Source organism: Pteropus medius, unplaced genomic scaffold (genome assembly GCF_902729225.1).
Source record: "Pteropus medius unplaced genomic scaffold, Ma_sr-lr_union100, whole genome shotgun sequence".
In the NCBI taxonomy this organism is placed as follows: domain Eukaryota; kingdom Metazoa; phylum Chordata; class Mammalia; order Chiroptera; family Pteropodidae; genus Pteropus; species Pteropus medius.
This window is the reverse complement of record NW_024351073.1, coordinates 26447547-26471367: the sequence shown is the minus strand read 5'-3', so window position 1 is coordinate 26471367 and position 23821 is coordinate 26447547. Positions and strand designations below refer to the sequence as shown.

Here is a 23821-nt window from a genome sequence, read left to right as displayed (position 1 = left end):
CTCTCTGACGTGGCTTGTCGGTCCCGCTCCCGTCCCAGCTGTGCGAGGTGGCCTCACGCCTGGTCCAAGTGCACCTGGCTGTCCAGTGAGAAGGGCGGTGAGAAGCGTGCTGGCCGAGACTTGAGGCCTCGGGCGGGGTGGGTGGGGGTGGAGGGTCCTGCATCCCGAGGATGCGAGCGCACTTCCAGCGTCTATCAGAGAAGGCGGTCCTTGGGACTCAGCCCCGCAGAGCCCAAGAAGGGAAGAGTCCCAAGCGGAGAGAGGAAACAGCCCAGGGCTGGCTGCAGGAGAGCAGGTGAGGGCAGGCGAGGACGCAGGGCACGCAGCCCTTGGAGAAGCTCTTGGCTCGGGCGCCTGCCCGGGACCCTCGAGACTAATAGCGAGCGAGTGAGCGAGCAGGGCCCCGGAGCGTCCAGGGGCACCCTGGCTGTAGGGCGGCAAAAGGAGGGGGCGGCAAAAGCCTACAGCACCCGGTTTTCCCAGGCGGTCTCCCATCCCAATACTAACCAGGCCTGACCCTGCTTAGCTTCCGAGATCAGACGAGATCGGGCGTGTTCAGGATGGTATGGCCATAGAGGGGACAGGTTGTCGCCTGCTGCCCCAAGAGCTCGACCCTGGCATCCCGGGCGCCGGAGACGTCTGTGCCTGCACCACAGCAGAAAACAAATTTCTATGATGACATACACATGGGTGCTAATTTGAAATGCATATGATAGCAGCAGAAATAACTGTTCATGAGATGCACCGCTGTTATTCCCAAAAAGCCCACAAGATGGCAGTAGAGTGTCAAGATTTTTGATAACATAGATCCTATATGGCCACCATATAGCAGTAGAGGTGTTATTAATAAAAATATACACTTGATGGCAGCAAAAAATTAATTTTTATGATGATCTACACTCTGTTATTCTCTAAATGCCCACAGGATTGCAGCAGAAAATTTTTTTTAATGAAATACACTGGTGCTATTTTTACAATATCCACGAGATGGCAGCAGAAAAGAACTTTTCAAGACATACGCTGCTGTGTTATTCCCAAGATTCACATAAAATGGCAGCAGAAAAAAAACATTATAATAACATCCCCTGGGGAGTCATTTTTTAAATGCACATAAGATAGTAGCAGAAATAACTTTTCAAGACGTGCACTCCTGTGTTATCCCCAAAATGCTGAGCAGATGGCAGCAGCAAATAACTTTATATTCACGTACACTTGCCTGTTATTTTCAAATGCCCACCAGACAGCAGCAGAGAATAATTTCTCATGACAAGGACTTTTCTGTTTATCCCAAGATACACACGAGATGTCCATGTACAAGAACTTTGTTTGACCAACTGTCCTTAGGTGTCATTTTCTAACTGTATGAGATAACAAGAGAAATGACTGTTTATGATATGTGCTATGGTGTTATTCTCAATATGGCAACCAGATGGCAGCATGGAATGAGTACTCAAGATTATCTACAGCAGGATATTATTTTCAAATTGCCCACAAGACTAAAGCAGGGAATTACTTCACGACAAGCACTCCTGTTTTTTTCACAAGATACACACGAAATGGCATCAGAAAAATTTTCATAGTGACATTCCAGATTTTATTTTCAGAATGCACATGAGATAGCAAGAAAACTACAATTTATGACATGCGCTGTGATTTATTCCGAAAATGCTCACCATATGCCGGCAGATGAGTATTCAAGTATTATTTCTAAAACGCCCTCCAGATGGCAGCAAAAATAAATTTTATTACACTCCTGTTATTCTCGAGATGCACAATACATGAAGGCAGATAATGAATATTTACGGTGACCTACACCAGGTTTTATTCCCGAAATGTCCACCAGATGGCAGCAAAGAGTAACTTTTTTATTTCATACACTGTGGTGTTATTCCCAAAATACCCAGCAGATAGCAGCAGGAAATAAATTTTAATGATGACATACACTTGGGTGTTATTTTCAAAATACCCACGACATGGCAGCAGAGTATAACTTTCATGACTGGCAACCTGTGCTATTCCCAAGATTTCACAAAATGTTGACAAAAAAAACTTCATGAGGAAAGACCCTTGGTGAAATTTTTTAAACGCACATGAGATCGCAGCAGAAATAAGTTTTCAAGACGTGCACTGTGGCACTACTCACAAAATACAGACCAGACGGCAGGAGAGAACAAATATTCAAGACGTTATTCCTAAAATGCCCACAAAATGGCAGCAGGAAATAAATTTTAAGCATACACTTGGTTTTATTCCCTAAACGCGCAAAAAAGGGCAGCACAAAATAACTTTTTTTACTTACACTCTGATGTTATTTACAAGATTCACTGTAGATGAGGACAAAAAATAAAATTTCATGATGCCGTACACTCGGGTGTTATTCCCAAAATGCCCAATGCATGGCAGCAGAGGATGAATATTCATGATGACAAGCAGTAAAGTGATATTCCTGAAATGTCCACCAGAGGACAGCAGAGAATAACATTTAATTACTTACACACTGGTGTTATTTCAAGATGTACAGTGGATGATAGAGGAAAATATATTTTCGTAATGGCATACACTGGGGTGTTGTTTCCAAATTGCCCACAGAAATTTTTATAATGGNAAAATGGGGGCAGAAAATTATTTTTCATTATGTCCTACACTCCTGTGTTATTCACAAATGCCCAGATGATGGCAGCAGAAAGTAAATTTTTAGACGATATGCCCCTGGTGTTATTTTTAAAATGTCCACGAGAAGGCAGTAGAGAACAACTTTTCATGACCTACACTGCTGAGTTATTCCCAAGATTCACACAAACTAGCAGCAGAGGAGAAAATTAAATGACACACCCTGGGGTGTTAATTTTCAAATGTACACGAGATAGCAGGAGAAATAACTAGATAGTTACAACCCCAGACCTATTGCTTCTTTAGTAAAAGTTTAAGGAAGTCCCGTCCATTGGTGTTATGCAACTACATAAACACAGCTTTCAAATAAAACAGTAAAACCCCTTGAAGGTGTTATTCACCCTCGGAGGACACACAATGTTGTTAGCTACTCTGTATCCATCCTGCCTCGCTCTTCACCACATACATGTAATCTTTCTTATGTGCTTTCCATAATCGCAAATGCATTAAAGGAGTGGCAAAAGTGATTCCCTATAGCATCTGAGATCTTGCTCCATGGCAGACATCGTCAGTTTTACTCAAATAAACTCTCATATGTGTTCTCTACAGGTTTAGAAGTTTTTTACATACACACCAGACACCCACTTTGCTCCTCTCACATGGGTGAAGATGGTGGAGAATTTTACCTCCAGGCCTCTCCTTGCTGGTCTCCAAAGACCTGTTCTGCCCTTCACACATTGGGCTAAACGGGGATGCAGATCTTACCGACTCTCTACTACCTCATTTTCTAGGCATGCTCTTTAATCCTCCGATGCTGGCTGCATCTGGGATGGAGGAGAAATCCTCTCTAGGACTGTCCTTACCCATATGCTGAAGTAACTACCCTTCAAGCTGCCTGGAGCAAAAACTGAGACATCTATCTCATGAGGGTGTATCCCTAGCCCCCAACCTCAGGAGCCCCTGTGCCCCTCATATATCACATGACATGTAAACACCGAGAAAGAAAATTGCCTACTAAGAAGGGTTCCTGGTGCCTACCTGGGCTCCAATTTTAAAAAAGAGCCTAGCAGCCACTTCCACAAAGGGATACTTGATGTAAACCACACTTCGGGGAGAAGCTTTCACTGACCTGCCTGTCTTCAGGACTGAGGCTGAAGTTGTCTTGCGAGAGCAGAACAAAGCATCGGAGCTCACAGAGCAGAGCTGTCTCTTTAGAGGGAACAGGCCCCATCTCATTTTAGGCCCTCCTTATAGCCATGCTTTTCCACAGCCATGATGCTTCATAACTGACCTGAAGCTCTACTGAGCCGCTCCACAGCTTTGCTGTTCTCACAGCTGCGCTTTATCACAATTCAGCTATTTATACTCAATAAAGTATCTACCCCCTTGACTGCACCATGTTGTTGAATAACGGGAACCAATGACCATTAGCTGACAAACATCAGATGCCGGAGCCAGAATCGGGACCCCAGATACAGATCCTGGAAGCTGGACACCAAAGTGGACCTACTATTCAAAGACAGACACCATACCACAAGACATGGACCCTGCAGCAGACCACAGAACCTGAATCCAAAGCTATGCCCCAATCCAAACCCAGGTACAGTACCCAGGATGCAGATGCCAGAGGCTTGACACTGGACCACAGACCCAGGATCCCAGATTCCAGACACGAGACTCTAGAGCCAGAGCTGGACTTGGACACCGCAGCCAGACCCAACCAGACCACGAGTCTCCAACATAGATGCTGAGGTGGACTATGGACTAAACCTCAGAACCTGGAGATGGCCCCCAGAGGCATAACCAAGAGTTTAGAACCAGAACCCCCAGGATCAGACCTGGACACAGGACCCCGGTTGCCAGCTGCCAGATTCTGGAGGTGAACTTTGGACCTGAGACACTGTAAATAGACCCTGGACCCATAACTGGACCCCAGAGCCAAACTGATCGCAGTCCAGGGACCCCAGACCCAAAACTCCAACTCTGATTCTAACCTCTAACACCCTATCCCAGACCCTAGACCTTTAACCCCCTGAGCCCCTAAATGTCTAACATACCTCAACATAAAACATTACTGTACGAAATGTTGTGAGGTTAAATCAAGCATGAGAGTCCTTTGACTCTCTTTCTCCTTTGTTTCAACCTGATTTGATTTAGAAGCCTGTGTTTTTTAAGTGGTTTTAAATAATCTAATCTAATCGGAATCGTCCTCGTAATTGGCATTGTAATTTGAGGTTTTTCGATTCCCTAGGGGCTGCAGCCGTCTCATAGAACCATAGCCATAACTGCAGTTTTTAGCCCACGTTTTACGTTTTGGAGCTTCCAACCTAACAGGGACTAAGCAGGTATTTTAGGACATAAAATTTCAGGTTGTCGTTAAGAACTGGAGATGTGCTGACATGGTAAGAATCCTTACCTTGCGCTGGCCTGTGTCAGAGGCCCGAGCATCTCTTCATCCGCACCGGCATCACGGGAAAGTGAGGTGTCCCAGGGATGAGTTTATCTTGCTCACGGTGCCAACTGCAGAGGAGAAATACACTTTCCTCCACACTCAAGGCTATCCTGTCTGGTCTAATAATCAAATAGATGTGAGAAAGATTAGCACAAGAAAATAATGCAATTTAATAGATACATATGTACGAGAACCCCACATACATGAGAGTCAGAGACTCCACAGACAAGAGAGATAGAGGAATAGAATGGGAACTTGGGTATATAAGGCATTTTGAGCTAGGGATATAGTAAGGTGCCTGGGGGGTTTCAAAGGGTCATTGCAGGATGATAAGAACGGACATTTAGTACACATTACTTTGCCCAGCCCTATAGGAGGGTCAGATGGAGATGATGGCTGATGATCTCCTATTATATGACCAAGGCCCTCCATTCAAGTAGTTCTGGATACTTAAAGGGCAGGGCAATAGTTTCTCTTCAGCCAGAAGATGAACTTACCCTTAGCTAGAAACAATCAGAACATCTCTGGGTGACCTGTTCTGAACTCCCACACTTTCATTTTAAAATAACGCCACAAGAAGGATAAGATTATCTAAAAGAAGAGTTGGAGCCAAACTACTTCTGGCAGGTGAAATAAATTAAGTTTACCCGTGAACATAGCTAAAGTTTCCTCTTAATTTTTGTGAAAAGGCATTAGTATTTGTCCTTGGCAAGGGAGCCTTGGAACCACAGAAGCAGTTTATGCATTCAAAAACACTCTAGACGTTCATTTTTTTCTTTAGTATATCATTATGAAAAGATATTAAATTATTCACTTAACGAAAGTGACAAAGCAAAACTTTGGTTCTTAGGATTGAAGAAATTGTCTCTTAAGTCATCGAGCACTTGATTAAGACAGAAAACTATTTTAAGAAAGCAGTCTTTGATTTCTAGGCAGAAAACTTTTTATAATATCTTATCTGGAGCAGAAGGATGCAGGAAAACTTTGTCCTTCTAAAGAAAGAATAACTAAACTCTGCTTCTACAAAAGCTTTCTTTTGATATTTAAATTTTTACTTGGTTAAATTCATTCCAATCTCATTCAACTTAACTGTCTATAAAATTTCCTCTCCCCATTTTTTTTCCGGTTTTCCTCGTTCCCATTCTGCAAGAACCAGCCTTACATTAGGAGAAAGTTAATTTTCTTTCCCTCCAAATTTGCATCTTCATCTCATCCCGTTTTTCCCCCTCTTAAATTCCCCCACTTCCACCCCTGACCTATGGATGTTGCCATTTCCCCCTAAGAACTGGATCTCTGAAGGCCGGGGGTCTCCTCCCACTCGCTAGCAGCTGTGCACCAGGCGAGGGGTGGGGGTGGGGTAACCTGGCGCCCCACCTGGGGCGTGAACCCAGGACCTTCTGCATGTAAAGCAGATGTGCTAACCACCACACTATGGAGCCAGCCCCCATCGCATCCCTTTTTTTATAGCTGCAACATATCTTGCTTTTCTTATATAGTTGGTTTCACTTTTAACTTTTACATTTGAAAATTTAATTACATAGCATAATTCTCTACCTTCAAAAAAAGCTTTTCTAATGAAAACTAAGAAGCAACTGTGACTGTATGTTACAGGGATATTTCGATACACTCTAACAAATTTTGCAATTTCTAGATATACATTTCCTCATAGCACAAAATTTTGTAATGTTCCACAAGGCGTGTATGCTGCAGTCACAAGGCCTGTATGTTTGGCACATTAAATACTTAATATTCAGCAGATCAGAGATTGGAATAAGGAAAGATTTATTTATCAAAATGGCACCATAATGAGACATCGGGGAGCTTGTGATTTTTCTGAAATTCGACTTGGAAGGACCTTCACGCCCAGGCATCTTTTCACCACGTAGAGAGGGGAGAAGGAGGAGGGGCGGGGGAAAGACGCAAGGTCTAAGGAAGAGCGGGAAACCTCCAAATCTCTGTTCGCGCAGGACTCAACTCGATTAGCATATCTATGGAAGGAGCTGTTAGCCTAGGGGAAAAGGCAGGGTAGAATTAAGGCAGAAGCAAATCCCATTACATTTAGACCAATACACTCTAATGTCTTTGATTCCTCTGTACTATAAAGCAAAAAATAGACACACTTACATTCAGTACTCTTCACCCTCACTACCTGACACCACGAAATAAAAAAAAAGAAGAATTTTCCACACCGAGCTGGTTCCTCTCCTGGGTCCTCTAAAGACTGACACCTCCTATCGTCACCTCCCAGCACTCCTGGGGCACAAAGCTTCTCCTCATCTCTTCTCGCCATGTCTGTCCAAGGAGCAGCTCCGAGGACTGCAGAAGTACAGGAACTGCCTCAGCACAGTGGAGCCACCAGAAGCCTCGAGAAACTTCGTGGGATTCCTGAAAAGGTGAAGCCATGTCTGCGTGCACGAGAAGCCACCTGTTCTACGTGGGTTTACACTGGGTCAAGCAGAAACGTGAGGGTTCTGTGGGGGTCTCTTGACCTGAGTAACCAAGCCTAAACGCACACAGCCTGAAGGCCAGACACTGGTGAAGGCTGGCCCTGCGCTAAATGAGTCTGCACTGATTGGCAGATCCACCCAGGACCCGTCCCTTGACTCCTCCCCTTGGCTCCTCCCCATTCTCTCTCAGTACCTCAATGCACCCCCAGGCCCTCACCTCACACTGGCGGACTGATCCAAACCACTGCCTGGTTTAGCCAATGCGCTTTTGATTGGACATTTGAAGGTGTGCTGTGCATTTCCCTGCAGGTCCACTCCATCCTTTCTCCTCATTGACCTCTGCTTCCACCCACACGCCCCTGCAGCTCAACCCCATTTTTTCTCCTCTGTAGTCATCACTGTAAATCATAACAAAAACACAAACCATAATGCTAAACTAACGTAGGGAAGTGACGAGAGAATTAAAATGTTAAATTGAGCTACATTCAGAGACTACATTCAGAGACTCATCCGCTCTGCGGTCAGGCCACGAGGATACCTGCAGAGCAAAGGAAGATTTCTGCTGGAATTGCTGACAACCCATTTCCCACACCTGTAAAGGGGAAACAGGAAAAACAGAGCCTTTAAGTGTCTGCCCTACACAAAATAAAATCATTCCTTCCCTGTGTCTAAAATATAGATAACCTGTGGATTAATGGCTGGGAACTGCCCGCAGGCTTTTCACCCTACATACTCTTATCCTTTCTCACTGTTTGTCCAGAGCAAAGGAAATGGATAAATAAAGTCTTTAAACTGTAACTCAAAGGAACTAAAGAATGATACATAAACTGGACTTCCTCACAATACACGTGGCCTTTTCCTTATCTTGGCTTTTTGTCTTTTCTATTTCTAGTCTTTGCTTTTCCCCTTTTTACAATAAACTTTCCTTTTGACTCTCGCTATGGCGGGCATGTTGAATTCTTTCTACACTTTCCACCAAAGAGCCTACTCTTCTCTCCGGGGAGGGATTGGTCTCCCCCTACTCGGGGAAATTTGCCTTGTCCTGCATCAAAACTATAACCATAATGCATTACCCATAAATGATAACCATAAACCATAACCAACATAAACATAACCAGAAAACCTAAACATAATCCATAATCTCTCACCACAAACCATAAACTACACATAACCACAAACAGTAACCGTAAACCATAACCAAACTATAAGCCATAACCTGAACCCCTAACTCAGCCCCAAACTCCACCCCAGCCCCAACCCTGATCCTAGCCCTCTAAACCATTAACATCTTAGATATAGAACTTCCTAAAGAATCAAAAAATAAAAAAAAAAAGGGATTAGAGCAAGCAAACAATTTCGGCAGTTACAGGGCTAAATTTCAATAAGCCACAATCTGTTTTACTCTTATATGTGAGCAAGGAATAATCTTGAGAAGAATTTAAGTAAATCATCACATTTTAAATAATGTCAATGTTAAAAAATGTTTTGAAATGGATTTAATCAAACTGCAGGATTCGTACACTGAAAATTGAAGCCATGTCATGGTGATGGAAAGAATTGACACTGTTTAAATGGTGAAAGTTCATAGCTGATGCACAGATTCGATATGATTCCTATGAAAATTCCAAGGCCTCTGGGGAAAATGTACACGCTGATCCACTTATATAAAATTTCAAGGGACCCCAAAGAGCTTTAACAGTCTTCAAAAAGAAAATCAAAGTTAGAGGCTCATACTTCCCAATTTTAATTCTTAATATAAAGCAACACTGATTAAAACATTGTGATACTGGCATAAAGAGATACAGATACATCAATGATACTGAATGGAAAGCCCAGAAATAAACCCATTCATCAACAGACCATTGATTTTTGATAAGGGCAGACAACATTAAAATGGCTAAAAAAGGGTCTTTTCAGAAATGGAGCCAGGCAAGTGGCCACCCACATGAAGAGAAATGAAATGGGATCCTAACCTCACATTACATGTGAAAATTAATTCAAAATAAATAAACGGCTTAAATAGACGAGGTAAAATTATAAACTCTCAAAGAAAACAGAGATAAATTTTCATGACCTTGAATTTACCAATGGTTTCTTAGAACAGACACCAAACAGAAACAACTAAAGAAGAAATAAATAAATTCGATTTTCTCAAAATGAAAACCTTATGTGCATCAAAAGAAGCTAACCAGAAAGTGAAAAGACAGGCTACAGAATGGAAGGAAATAGTTGCACATGATATCTCTCATAAGAGTCTGTTATCCAGAATAAAGAACTTTTAAAACTCATCGGCAAAAAGACAAACGGGCAGATTTTAAAATGGACAAAGGACTTCATTACATCCTTCTCCAAAGAAGAGATACGATTTGACCAACAAGCACACGAAAAGATGTTAAACATCGTCAGTCGTGATGGAAATGCCAGTTAAAACTATAATGTGATACTCTTGCACTCACACTAGAATGGCTGTAATTGAGAACACCAAAAATAACAAACATTGGCAGTGATATAGAAAAACTGGAACCCTTAGACGTTGCTCGTGCAGGTGTAAAACTATGAATGACCATCACTTAATTTAAATAACAAAACCTTAAAAGTTTCAGCTCACCAAAGACACCTAGAAAAACTTTTAAATGTACATATACAAATAATTATTACTAAATAGCTTACCTAAAAACCTTTATTAGTATCATTTTATTTATTAGTTAAAACTATGAGATTGTAAAGCCAATTATCTTCATTTTTCTTGATACTTTGTATATTATTTTCTTTATATACTTTGTAACATGGCTAACAAATAGATACTTTGTATCTATTTTCTTTATATACTTTGTAACACGGCTGACATAAACTTATTTTTGTAGATCCAGCTAAAACATAGATAGTTTATGTTAATTACTTTCAAAAACATGTCTGTGTAATCCAACCAAACCTAAGCCAGCTTTAACATCAAATATTGTCTCTGATCATATGATCCTGAAATGCGTTTGTATTTATTTCTATTTTCTTTCTTAATTTATATCAGCATTTAATTCCATTAAACCAATCAAATATTACAAACTAGTAATAGCAGTCAGAGATAAAAACATCCTACCACAGGTTATATGGACAGACCCCAAAGTTTCACAAATAGGGATCAAAACATTAACAGATTTTAATAATGACATACACTTGGGTCTTATTTTGAAAATGCCCACCAGATGGCAGCAGAGAAAACAAACTTTTTCTTACATACACTCTTATATTATTCCCAAGATGCAAACAAGATGGGCACAGAAAATAAATTTTCATGGTGACCTACACTCAGGTGTTCTTTCCCAAATGCCCACCGGATGACAGCAGAAAATAAATTTTTATGATGACATACACTTGGGTGTTATGTTCCAAATACCCACGAGACGGCAGCAGAGAACAACTTTTCATGACCTGCGCTGTGGTGTTATTCCCATATTTCCCACTAGATGGCAGCAAATAATGAATATTCATGTAACCTACACTTAATGACATATAGCCAAATGTAATTCCCAAAATGCACACGAGATAGCAGCAGAGGATAACTAATAACTTTTCATGACCTACACTGGAGTGTTATTCCCAAAATTCACTCTAGATGGCAACCGAGAATAGCTTTTCATCATGGCATTTACTTGCATGTTATTCTAAAAATGCACAAAAGATGGCATCTGAGAATAGCGTGTCCGTGCCTTAAGGGCTCTGCCCACTCATTAAAAGAAGAATCCAGATTCTTGGTACAAGGCTCACTTGAAATAAATCCTGTTTTAGACCCTTCTCCTGCCTCATCTAACGTATTGCTTCCATTTGCCAAATGAGGTAGGAAATATATTATCTCCATTTTACATTTATTTAAACCTAAAACTGATTCTAACATAGTTCTGAGTCCAAGAACCTACAGTACCACAGGATCCTGCTTCCTCTGCAGAGACAGCTCCCTTCCTACAGCATGGCTCTCCCTTCTAGATTACAACTCCCTGCCCCCAGAGCGGACAACCCCTAGAAGTGGGGCACCCCCCCACACACTTAGATCAGGGCTCTTCCACTCCAGGGAGGCCTCCTCCAAAGAGGAAGGCCCCACTAAGTGTGAGGCTCAGCTGGAAATGGGACCCCCATAAAAGCTGATCTCCCCCACAAGAGCGGGCTCTTTAACAGTGGTGTTATCCCCAAGAGAGCAGGGCTCCCTATCTAAAAAGAGACACCCTCTTTGAGCAGAACTCTATCTTCTATAGCAAGACTCACTCCCATAAGAGCGTGGTGCCCCATTAGGGCATGTCACCCCTTCTAGAGTGAGACTCCGTCCCTAGAGTGAGGCTTCACCCCCTAATAGCGGAGCTCTTCCCTAAAAGCATGGCTTTGCCACAAAAAAAAAAGGGGCTCCCTTCTGAGAAAGGGAGGAAGCCCCTGAGGAAGGTAGACCACTCTACGGAGGGAGCTTGTCGGGCCTGCCATGGACTTGAGAGCAGTGGTTATCTTCACCCAATGCACGACCTAAAGTAGGCTCGGAAGTGAACCCCTTTCCCCAGATGGGAGCCCCTTACTCAGGAAATGCAAACCTATAAAACAACTACAACGCAACACAGGAAAAAAAATTAAATGACCATAAATATGCTGACTTTTTAGATAGAACAGCAAAGGCATGATTCATGAAATAATTGATAACCTAATTTATTAAAACTACGAAATCATTGGCTCTACAAAAGACAATGAAAGAGAATCAGAAGACAAGCCACAGACTGGGAGAAAATGTCTGCGACAGACACGTGCGATAAAGGACACTTGGAATTCAACAATAAGGAAATAGGACCCAAGTTAGAAATGGACCGAAGACCTAACAGACACCTCACCAAGGGAGATATAGAGAGAGCAAGAAAGCGTATAATGTGATACTCTATACCATCTGTCATCAAGGGTATGCAAATTGAAACAATGAGGTACTGTCACACACCTATTACAATGGCCATAATCTGACCACTCCGAATCGTGGTGAGAATGTGAACCACCAGGAACTCGCATTCATCACTGTACAAAACAGTACAGCCACATTGGAAGATAGTTTGGCAGTTTATTACAAAAATAATGTCACTGCTACTTTACGATCTAGCAGCCACACTCTTTGGGATACACACAAAGTAGTTGAGCACATATCCACGCAAAAACATACATGCACGCATGTGTGTGTACATTAGCTGTATTCATAACTGCCAAAACGTGGAAGCAAACGAGATGCTCTTCAGTATTTGAATGGACACATAAAATGTGGTCCATCCAGACAATGGAATATTATTCATTGCTAAAAAGAAATGAACTGTAAAGCTGTGAAAGCATATAGAGGAAACGTGTATTCACATTGCGACGTGCGAGAAGCCCATCTGTAAAGACACATACAGGATTTTAACTATTTAACGTTCTGGAAAAGGCAAAACTGTGGAACAGTAAAAACATCAGTCGTATCCAGAGATTAAAGAGGTTGATAAATAAAGCAGGAGGACTTTTAGGGCAGTGAAAGGCTCTGTATGCTACCACGGTAACGGATACGTGTCATGACACACACGGGGACCCAGCCCAGCCCTGGGAGGACCCGCCTGGAGCAGGGGTCCTTGGCTCACCCCTCAAGAGGTGGCAGAGTTGATCGGCGAGCCCGAGGCCGTGACAAAGCGAGCCCGGCAGGTAAGTCACGTGAGGCCCGAGCGGGTGGCACAAGCCCGTCTCTGTCACAGGCAGAGTCTCCAGGGAACCCGGGCCTCCGTCCCTCTCCCGGACATGCTTGGCTGGACCAGAGCTTGTCCCACGTGCGGACTCCATGGAAAAACTAGCCAATTCCTGGGTTTGCTCAAGCGGAAGACAGAACTTGCAGTCCGAGGCTCCTACCGAACGCCCCTCCGTGCTGGGCGCTGCGTCCACCTACCACGTATCCCCGCCACCTCGAGGTGCCTGCAGCCATGGCCGGCCGGTGTTACCGCTTACGGACATGTTCCAGTTCCTGCTCTGGCCACGGGCCTCTCCTGGGGCTTCTGTTTCTGTCTGGTGTGGAAGGCGTAAAAACAGTGCGGCTGTGTTTTTTAACTAGGTTGTCACCAGCATCATATTCCTCGGGGGATGGCCTGGGAACGGGCCAGTGATCAGGATGCAACCCCGACAGCTTCCTTCTCTTTCCAGAGACAGCAGCGAGGCTGCCTCCCGGCTGTGCGACCAAGTGGACAAAGAGGTCCACGGGCCGGTCCTCACCTCCGACCAGTGTCTTCAGGAGCTGGAGAGTGTGCGGGAGCTGAGGACACTCCAGGAGGGAGGCGACCAGGCCGGCTGGGATCGAGGCTGTAGGGCCGAGGGCCAGGGCCTCTGCCTGGAGACCAGCCTCAGCTAGGACATTCACATGGCCGCACACCTGGCAAGCGGGCCTTGACCCTGAACTGGTGCGCGGGTGTGCGCTTACGCCTTCGGAGAGGCCAGACACCCTTGGACGCACAAGGAAACACAGCCCCTGAAAGAGAGGAACCGAGTGACCGAGGAGAGGGGCCAGTCGGACGGGAAAATAGTCGCCTCTTTCAAAGAGACCTTTTCCTCAGGACGTGGCTGGGCCTGTGGGTTCAGGTCCACACGTCCCTGTGCGAGCCCCTCCCCAGTTCTGGAGATGCCCCATTCACCTCCGGGCAGCAGCAGAAGGGAAGGCGATTCCGCGGGTGCCAAGCTGCGTGCGGGGGGCAGGTCTGCAGGCTCTGCCAGCGGTTTCCTCCCCAAGCATTGTGGGAGTGGCTGCCTCCCCCACTCCCGAAGTACCGGGCGTCCCCTCGTCCCCTGTAATCAGGTGACGGGCACACTGCCACTGCCAGGCTGCCCCACCCACCTCTGCTTCAGGTGCTTCCAGATTGTGGCTGTATGGCCAGACATTAGCAGCTCTGCAGGAGGGGTGTGTGGCCAGGCCACCGCTGCCCTGCTCCCCCAGCCCTGACTGACCCCGCGGGGGTCTCGCCACCCAAACCCCCGTGATCAGCATATCCAAGAGGCCAGCATCAGGCTCTTCCTGAGGGCTTAGGTGTTCCTCCCGCAGGAAGGCCAGGCCCCTGGTGTGGTCACTCCCCAGAGGCCCGGCTGAGGAAGTGGAGACCACCCCCACCTGCCCCCATCTCTGGGTGCCTTTGAGAGCACTCCGCCAGGAGGAGCTCCAGGGCACCTGGGGCCCTCGCCCACCTGCCCAAACCCTGTGTGCATCTGGAGCTTGGCCAGAGGTTGGCTTCAGGCGAGGCTTCATCACAGCAGCGCTGTCACTAGGGCTGTCGGGGACCCCATGGGAGTTCCCCAAACCCGGGTCACAGCAGGGATGTGCCACTGCGTGCCGCAGTCTGCTTGTCAGGGCAAGGCCACTTCCTCCACAGAGATCAGTCCTTGCCCAGCCCCAAATGCTTCTTAAAATGGATGTGCGTCCACCAGCCACCGGTAGTGCCTCACAGATAAGGACTCTGCTGTGACAGGCCTGGGGGCCGAGAGGCCAGTGGGAGGAGCCACGGGAGGGTGAAAGGGTCCTTCTTTGACAGCTGTGACGGACCTGGAAGAGATGCGGCTCCTCCAGGGAGAAGCCAGGCTGAATGCGAGAGCCTCAGCCCAGGCCCAAGTTCGGGGTCTGCAGATGACACACCTCAGTCCCCGGCCACAGGTCCGCAGCCCTCAGCCTGAAGTCACCCCTATCACGCCCCGCCCCTCCGTCTTTCCGCTCGCACACCTGTGCGGCCCGGCGCCTCCGCCGCGGTGGGAGCACAGGCCCCGCTCTCCCGCGGAGGCCCAGGCAGGTGCAGGCCTCAGTGCAGGCTGAGCCCTCTTCCGGGCTCCTCAGGCTGCAGGCAGTGGTCACAGGCAGTGGTCACAGGCAGTGGTCACAGGCAGTGGTCACAGGCAGGGCCACCACGGTGCGGCTTGGACGCAGGGCGAATGTAACTGGAATCTTGGGTTCTCTTCCTTTTTAACAAGCTGTGTGTGGTCAGCGGAGGGGTCCTGGAGTTAGGATCAGGGTGCCGGTCACCACCTGCGAGCCTGGGACGAGGCTGCACCCCTGCTTCCCAAGGCTCTGGCGGGGCGGGGGGCACAGCAGCTGGGCCTGAAGCTCTGCGGAGCCGGCGCTGGGTGGTCCGGTCGGTGTGGCCCTCGGCAGATGAGGGGTGAGCACAGGAGCCTGGGCAGACGTCCCCCAGGAGACCGGGACTAGGCATGGCGGGGCCGCACACGGTGACTTGCCAGCTGTGTAAACTGCTTTGTTACTTTTCAGTGTTGACTTTTCCCAAAATTAGGAACAAAAATAAATGGGACATGTTTCTACGACGTGACTGAACTTTACTAGGTCTGTTTTGTCCGGGGACGTCTCCTAGGTTTATAACCTGGGTCACCAGGGAGCCCAGCTCCTGTGCCTTGAGGGCACATGGCAAGGACAGCAGGGTGTCACTCTGGGGACTGGCAAACACCCTCTGGTGACGTTGGGTGAAGTCCACTGCCTCACACACACACCATACCTGCCTGACTGTGGCGGGTCCCACCCTGGAAGCTGACACTTCCCATCCATCCTCCCTGGCTCGGAGGACACAGCTGCTTGACAGGACCCTGAGGGGTGGCCCCCCCGCCATGCCCACACCCCTGAGCTGCCCTTTGGCCCCGTCTCCCACTGCCTTTGTCTGCCTCTCGCCCTCCTTCTCATACTCTGTGTGTGTCTCTCTGTGTCTCTGTTCCAGCCGTGATCTTCCCAGACCAGCACTTGTCCAGGTGGTCTGGGGGCTAACTGCTCCAGCCCTGCCCCAGATGATGGTGATGTGTGTGTGTCGGGGCTGGGGTCAGGTCAGTCAACAATTATTTCACAGCTGTTGGTATTGGGCTCTGTGACAAAAGACAAAGTAACAAGAGAAAGTTTCTAGGTGGCATGGGAGACCTCACGGAAAATGAGCTGAGTGAGGCCTAAGCATTTCTCCACTAAGTCGAGCAAAGAGGCAAACGTGGAAAGCACCTGAACACGCGGGGGACTGAAGGGAGAGGAGCTACTTGGTGAGGTCCAACCCGTCCCTCGAGTGAGAGGAGGGCGACTTCCGCCCGGAGCTCCTGCTTCCCGGAGGAGAGCGGGGCCGTCGCACCTGCTATTTTTCAAGCGCTTTCGACTCCAGATAATCCTTGCGCCGAAGTGGCATATCTGGGGCAGCGTGTTCTGCCGCCTTCAGAGTGGACAGCTGGACATCACGCCAGGGAGGCGTCACAGCCCCTAGGGCCACGTCCCACCTCGGTGCCACCTGATGTTTGGGTCCCAGGCTTGCAGATGAGGAGGACGCAGGCGGCTGCGGGGACGGGCCTAGAGCTGGGGTAAACGTGTCCCACCCAAGGAGGCTGCCCCGGGACAAGCTTACTGCAGCTCCCCAGCGTGGGCCAGCCCCGCAGTGGGCACAGGCGGCACTGGGCAGGGGCCCAGGCCCCCACCCCCCCGAGCCAAGCGCTCAGGAAGCTCTGCTTTCACCAGCTGAGCTCCACAAGGACATGCTGGCCATCCCCGGACACCTTGCCCAGCGCCAAACAGGCACCCGGGACCAAAATAGTCATCAGATGACCACAGGGCTGGCTCATCACATCCCGAAGCGACCTGCTCCCAGCAGCTGCAGCTAAAGATAGGCGCGGAGGGCAGACGCTGCCTTTGGGAGACGCGTAAGGGGACAGCACGGCCCTGCCTTTGCCACCGCAGGCGGACACGATGAGGTCGCTGCGCTTTGTTTCCGCTGAGGCCCTGGTGTCCCACCCTCAGGTGGCCCTGCAGAGCCTGGACAGTGTGGCCTACAACCTCTACCCTCTCCTGTTCAAAGCCGGCTACTTGCTGGAGCGGGCGGAGGTGGTCCGAGCGCTGCTGGGGCGCTGGCCGCTGGAGGAGTTCCGGCTGGGCGCTCTGCTGGGGCCCAGTGCGGACCACGAGGCCGACCTGCGGGACCGCGCCTGCAGGGCCTGCCTGGAGGCCTGCGTGAGGGGCCTGGCAGAGCACGTGCTCCAGGGCGGGGGCCGGCGGCGGCTGCAGCTGGCCGACCTCACGGGAGTCCAAGACGTGCAGGTGCAGCAGTGCCCCTGTGGGAGGGCACTGGGCAGGTGGGGCCGCACCGAGCTGCTGGCCAGGACCTGCTGCGAGCTGCAGGCCAGCCCCCAAGCGGCCCGGCGCCCCGTCAAGGTCCTGACTGATCTGTTTGTCACTGAGGGCAACTTCCAGGTGGTGGTGCGGGCCCTAGGGCCGGCAGGCCCCGCCCCGCTGCAGGTGCACTGCCTCTCCTTCCGAGCGGACAGCCTGGGGCCCGACCAGCTGCTGCAGGTGCTGCGTCTGACTGGGCCCAGCGATCTCCGCAGGCTGCAGGTGGTGCACAACGTGCGGCTGCACGCGGGCCACGTGCAGCAGCTGCTGGCCCAGGTGCGCTTCCCCCGGCTGGCCTCGCTCACCCTGCCTGCCAAGGCCTTTGACGCGCCCCCTGGCTGCACCCCGGTCACTGATGGCGAGGACCCCCTCCTCACCTCCATCGCCTGGGAGCTCAGCCAGATGACCCAGCTCACCGAACTGAGCGTGGCTTTCTCCACACTGACCGGGAAGATCCAGAGACTGCTCGGGTGAGTCTGGGGTGACCCTGGGGTGACCAGATAGAGGCAGGCAGGGGGGACACAGTCTCTGCTCACAGCCCCTCACCTGGGCCAGAGAGACAGGGCTCTCTTGGGGGGTAGGTAAAGATGCACCAAGGACGCTGTGCTGGGTTCTCGTGACTTACAAGAGACCCAGAGCGGCAGGAGGGGCAGACTGGTGGGCGGGGAGTGAAGCACGGGGAACTCACGGGGAATTGTTTTCAGTTAGTAAGCAAAAGAGGAAAGTACTAGTTAGCAAACCAGTAACGCAAAAGTAACCGCATCGTATTGTATTAACTACCCGCAGAACAGGAAAAGGCGGTCCCTAGCCCTCGGCGGGCTGTGCTATCCTTGAAGGCTCGGTGGGGCGGAAAGTGGGCGGAACTGCTTCCAAGTTCACTCATGTGGTGATGGGTTGGCAGCTGGGCTGCATGCCACGCAGGCTCTGCACAAGTGACAGCGGCCGGGAGTCCTCAGAGCCGCAGTGCCGGGTGCAAGGCCGTGCTCATTGCCTCCTCCGAGAGCAAGCTGTCACCTCTGCGTGAATGTTAGCTAGGAGCCGCCAGCATGCGAGGGCAGGAGCGCAGGGCAGCTAGCGGGCCACCTCAGTGGCCGCCTGCCACGAATACACTTAAGAAAATTTATGGAAAATTTAACTTCTCACTTCTTGAGCCAGGGCGTGTGAAGGTCTTTTCTAGTTTAGGAGGCCCTTGGCATACAGCTGTTTCTCTTTTATACAAAGGAACCGCAGAAGTCACCAGCCCAGATGGTGGCGGCCACACTCCCCCCACCGTAGGAGGTGTCGGGCCCCCAAGACCACCCAGGTTTGGTGATTCTTAGGAGGACTTGGCATGCAGTCGTCCTCACCGCTGTGATGTATCACAGAGAAAGGACACAGAGCACCAGCCACAAAGGGAAAAGGCACGTGGGGAGAGGCCTGGGGGGCCAGCAGAGCCCCCCAGCACCGAGCTGGGAGGATTTGTGAATGTGCCATCTACCAGGGAGCCTGTTAGGCACCCACACCCAGGTGTCTTCGAGGGCTGGTAGGTGAGCTGCCAGGCCAGGCACACACCAAGATTCCAGACTGCAGAAGGAAGTGGGTGCTCAGCGCGAACCGCACCGTTTGTGTCCGTAAGCCGGGGCAGGGACCACTCTTCAGCTGGGTGGTGGGACTGTGCCGAGCCCAAGCCCCAGGCACAGCCCACCCAAGGCCGGCAGCCAGACCTGCTCTGCTCACCGTTTTGCACACAGGAGGCCAGGCCAGGTGTGAGCAGTGCAGGTGGCGAGCAGGGCTCAGGCCTGGACCCAGCTGAGGGGGAGCTGGCAGGGCTTCCTCATGGGTGGATGAGGCTCGAAAGAAACAGAAATGGAAACGTTCACCACAATTCAGTGCAGAGCCACAGTTCAAGGCCTGGGCACCTGCCTTCCGCAGAGCCGGGCGAGGCTGCAGGGAGCAGGCCGCGGGGCAGAAGCAGGTGCTCAGCATGCACGGAGCACAGGGGCGGGAGGCAGCAGGGCAGGGGGAGGCAGCCTCAGCAGGAGAACGGCAAGGACATGGGGCAGGACCCCGAAACCTTCCTGTGCTCAGCGCTCAGCCTGGGGACCCCAGGTGGAGGCCCGGTGTCCTGGGTGCGGGTGGACTGAGAATGTGCATCCGTCACAGGTCCCCAGTATGGGCGCTGTTCCCGACTTGGAGAACCGCTGGCCATAGCAGGGTCTCCCTGGGCTGTGCGTGTGTGAGTGGGGCTGCCTACGCCCCCTCCGACAGAATGGGGGGGTCTTGTAGGTCCCAGGCAATGATGTCGCCAAGGCCCTTTCCAGCCCTAAAATTGTGTGGCTTCTGCTCTTGGAGCGAAGCGGGGCGTCTCATCTCCTCCCAGTTCTCATGCATCCCGCTGACCCACAACGAGCACATGAGCCGACATCCTCTGCAGGGACACGGGCATCCCTTCCCTCCCTCAGCCCACAGAGGGTGTCAGCAAAGCAGACTCATCCTGCGGGAGCTGAGGACAAAGGCCAGGCCTGCCCTCGGTAAAGTGAACTTCCCCATGGCAGCCTAGCGCTGTCTCGAGAATGCAGCTGTGCCTCTCCGGACAGCACGCGGATGACGCGCAGGGCTGTGTCCCAACAAGGCTTCATTCAAACGTGGATGCGTAGCGTTTCCCCATGCCACAGTGTCTGCTTCTCCTTTTGATTCGTTCCACTAGTTAAAAACGTCAAAAATATTTCGGCTCCCAGGCAGAACAAAATCAGGCAGCGGGTGGCCTGGGCTCTCTGGCCATGCTGGCTGCTGAGACAGGAGCCCCTCCCTGACCCCTCACCTGTGCCTTCTCCGCCGCCCTGCAGCCCCCTGAGGACCCCGCTGAGAGTGCTGGACCTGGCCAACTGCTCCCTGAACCACGCAGACATGGCCTTCTTGGCAGACGGGGCCCACGCCGCCCACCTGGAGGTGCTGGACCTCAGTGGGCATAGCCTGGTCCACCTGTTCCCGTCGACCTTCTCCAGGCTGCTGGGCCGCGGGGCCCGAACGCTGCGGTCCCTCACTCTGGAGGAGTGTGGCATCGAGGACAGCCACGTGAGCATGCTGGCTGTGGCCCTGGGCCCCTGCCACCAGCTGCAGGAGCTGCGCCTCCTGGGGAACCCGCTGTCCGGCCTCGCGCTGCGGCGCCTCTTCCGGGCCCTCTGTGACCTGCCCCGGCTGCGCCTGGTGGAGTTCCCGGTGCCCAAGGACTGCTACCCGGAGGGCAGCGCCTACCCCCAGGATGAGCTGGCCATGTCGCGGTACGACCAGCAGAAATACGACGCCATTGCCGAGGGCCTGCGCAGGGTGCTGGTGCGGGCCGGCCGCGATGACATCCAGGTCTGCACCCCCGTCTTCGGAAGTTTCGACCCAGACATTCAGGAAACGAGCAGTGAGCTCGGAGCTTTCTTGCTGCAAGCCTTCAGGACGGCCCTGGAAAACTTCTCCCGGGCCCTGAAGCAGATGGAGTAGGCCCCGCGGCCGGCGGGGGGTTGGGGGGCGGCAGTGCCTGCACCACCTTCCACCGTCCAAAGCATCTCTTAGTGAATGTTGCTCACGGTGTCCCTTAGGTGCCCCAGAGAGGAAGGCCTTCTTCCCAGGAGATGTGACAGAGGCCTTGCTTGAATGGATGATGCCCTGGGGGTCAGCAGAAGTGCCACAGTGAGGGGCACAGGGCAGCCCTGGGGACCTGAGCATGGCTGTGGTCCGCAGAGCCTCTGGCGGTAGTGAGCTCGCAGGCGGGGCGGGAGCCCAGAGGTGGCAGGAGCAGGACATCGGGCTGGTGTGACTGGGGCGGGGAATGAGAGACCGGGTCACAAACCGGACGACAGAAAAACCACCGACTGCTCTACCCCTCCCCCTCGGCGTCAGCTGTGCTGCTGCTTACGCGGTGGCCCCAGCGACGTCTGCTTGAATATTCACAAAGCGAAACTGGGCTTCAGCTAATGGCTTCTGTCCACCTCCGAGAGGGTGGATGTGTTCGGCTCTGCTGCTGCTGGCTGAGCCGAGGAGCATGGGGTCAGCGTGGCCAAGGACCTCGGGAGAGTGGCTGTCACTACGGGAACCCGCCCGCCGCCCCGTCCTTCAGCCTCCGTGGGACCCTCCGCAGGGGTCAGGGCCCTCTTCTGCAGTTCTCACAGTGCTGGCGCCTGACGGGGCCTGAGGGACTCGATTCCGCCATCTCTGAGCTGTGCAGAGGTGAACATGAGGGCGACTGAATACAAGTAAAACTGAAGTGTGGCTTATTCACATGTGGTTTTAACCTCAATGCAGATCGGAAGTTTTTAAGAAACCTGAGTCTGAAAATAAAAATTTCTAAAGACAGAAGCTACAGCTTGACCTTGCCAAAGCCTCTCCTACCTCGGCCACCCACAGTGCTCCCTGAGTGTTTGCCGCAGCGCGTGAGCAGCTGCCGCTCCCAGGTGTGCCCCATGACTTTCTCCCACCACAGGGGCCCCTGGTTGTGGGTCCTAGTGACACAGGGTCTGCCTGCTGGGTGGCAGCACCTCCCTCCTCAACAGCAAGAGCGGAGGGAGCTGGTGCCTCGTGATGCTCCTGCTCCTGGGCTCTGCTCTCTGCTCACCCGCCGCGCATCTCGGATCCCGTGCCCGTAAAGTCTCTGCCTCAGGCGGGTGAGTTTGCTCCTGTAAGAAGCTCTTGGGAAGAGAGTAGACACCGGGCAAAATTCTGAAATGATTTGATTCTAACTGTGAAGAGCAGAGTAGCGTCCACTGTTTGTAGAATTCTCCTGATGACAGACTCGGCCTCTGGTGCCAGCTGGACAGAACCCTGGCATGTGCGGAGCTGAGCCCAGCAGCTGTGGTACAGAAGGGTCCAGGGGTGCTGTGGTGCCTGGGGCCCCCGGGGAGCAGCCCATTTTTATGCAGCCCGAGGCCTTGGAGCAGCCCCAGCCCCAGCTGACTGCGCACGTGCGTGCGACCGACTGGTTCCTATGGGCCCACTCAGCCCCGCCCAACTGTGCCCCTTCCAGCCACAGGGGTTTTCACTGCACCTGCAAGCCTGTGACTTGTGGCTGACATTGCCTGACATGACAGCAGCTATGACTGGTTTCTGATGGCCCAGGAGCAGAGGACATGGCCCCCCATACATAGGCAAACTGTGGGCATAAGAAAAGGCACTAAGAAATGTCTAATCACCACGCTGTACACCCAAAACTAATATTATATGTCAACTATAATTGAAAATTAAATTTAAAAAGGCAAGAAAATATACTTAGTACCAGAGGCCAGACAGGAGAATGGAATGGAGACAACATGAGACCAGTGTCCCGTACGCCGCCCTCTATGCCCACACCCACTAAGGACTCGCTTGAGCTCTCTGGGGGCAGCTTCTTTGTCTCTAGCATGGGTCTGAAGATCGAAAACGTGTCCGCATAAATTCCGTTAAGATTCGGTGTGCACACTGTACCCAACAGAGCAGCTCAGTGATCATACTCTGCAATTAAATTGAAATTTTCTGGAACATAATATTTTTAGTAGTTCGTCTTATTGCCATATAGACAGATGAGCAGGCAGCCAGGGTGGAAACAAGATTTGAAAGCAGATGGACATAATCCAGTCTCTGCCAGGCCATGTACTATCACATGATGGTGAGGAATCTACTGGTGGCTCAGAGCCAAACTGCCATGTCTGCGATGGCTCAACATTGCCACCGGAGTGGCCTGGGGCAGGCAAACTTCTCCTGAGCTCCATGCAAGTTCCTGCACCTGTAAAATAAGGATGCACAGAAGAGCTCACACAATGGGCCAGCAACAGCTGTCCTCCTGAAGGCAGCTCGCAAGGCTGGCCTTTGGCTGGCATCTGGGAACCTGGGTGTGGGGAGGGTTCCCACCACATTATCCAGAAGGAGTGCTCGCTGTGCCTAAACCCTGTGGAGTTTGGACTGAATGCCTGCTTTCCTTCCGGGGCTCTGGAGTTTGCTGGGGACATGCCATGCCAGGCAGAGTGCCTATGTGGCCAGCCCTCAACAGAAACCCTGGGCGCTCTCTCTAAGGAGCACCCCTGGGTTGGCGACTTCTCACGTGTGGTGTCACAGTTCATTGCTGGGGATCAAGTGCCCTGAGAGGGGACTCTGGGGCTGTGCCTGGGGTACTCACCTTGCACTGGGTGTCTTTCCCTTTGTCTCTTCCACACACACAATCTCAGCTGT

At 51.0% G+C, this 23821-nt stretch overlaps 1 protein-coding gene and 1 non-coding gene across 2 annotated transcripts; one reads left to right on the top strand and one right to left on the bottom strand.

The window, feature by feature from the left end:
- Nucleotides 1-170: 170 nt before the first annotated feature.
- On the top strand, nucleotides 171-21330 carry LRRC14B (leucine rich repeat containing 14B). The gene is made up of 4 exons (XM_039842553.1): nucleotides 171-295; nucleotides 13681-13838; nucleotides 17193-18123; nucleotides 20479-21330. Exons 1-4 carry the CDS (start codon nucleotides 171-173, stop codon nucleotides 21122-21124), a joined length of 1860 nt encoding a protein of 619 aa, XP_039698487.1. The 3' UTR covers nucleotides 21125-21330.
- Nucleotides 459-577, bottom strand: LOC120586490 (5S ribosomal RNA). The gene has a single exon (XR_005648716.1). It is a non-coding gene; the product is annotated as a 5S ribosomal RNA (ribosomal RNA).
- Nucleotides 21331-23821: the final 2491 nt, after the last annotated feature.

Bases quoted from the DNA above. Each gene is read 5' to 3' on its own strand.
- LRRC14B (XM_039842553.1), top strand. From the start codon at position 171: ATGCGAGCGCACTTCCAGCGTCTATCAGAGAAGGCGGTCCTTGGGACT. The intron at 13,839-17,192 runs GTAGGGCCGAGG...GAGACGCGTAAG, and splicing joins GGCCGGCTGGGATCGAGGCT to GGGACAGCACGGCCCTGCCT. The intron at 18,124-20,478 runs GTGAGTCTGGGG...GCCGCCCTGCAG, and splicing joins AAGATCCAGAGACTGCTCGG to CCCCCTGAGGACCCCGCTGA.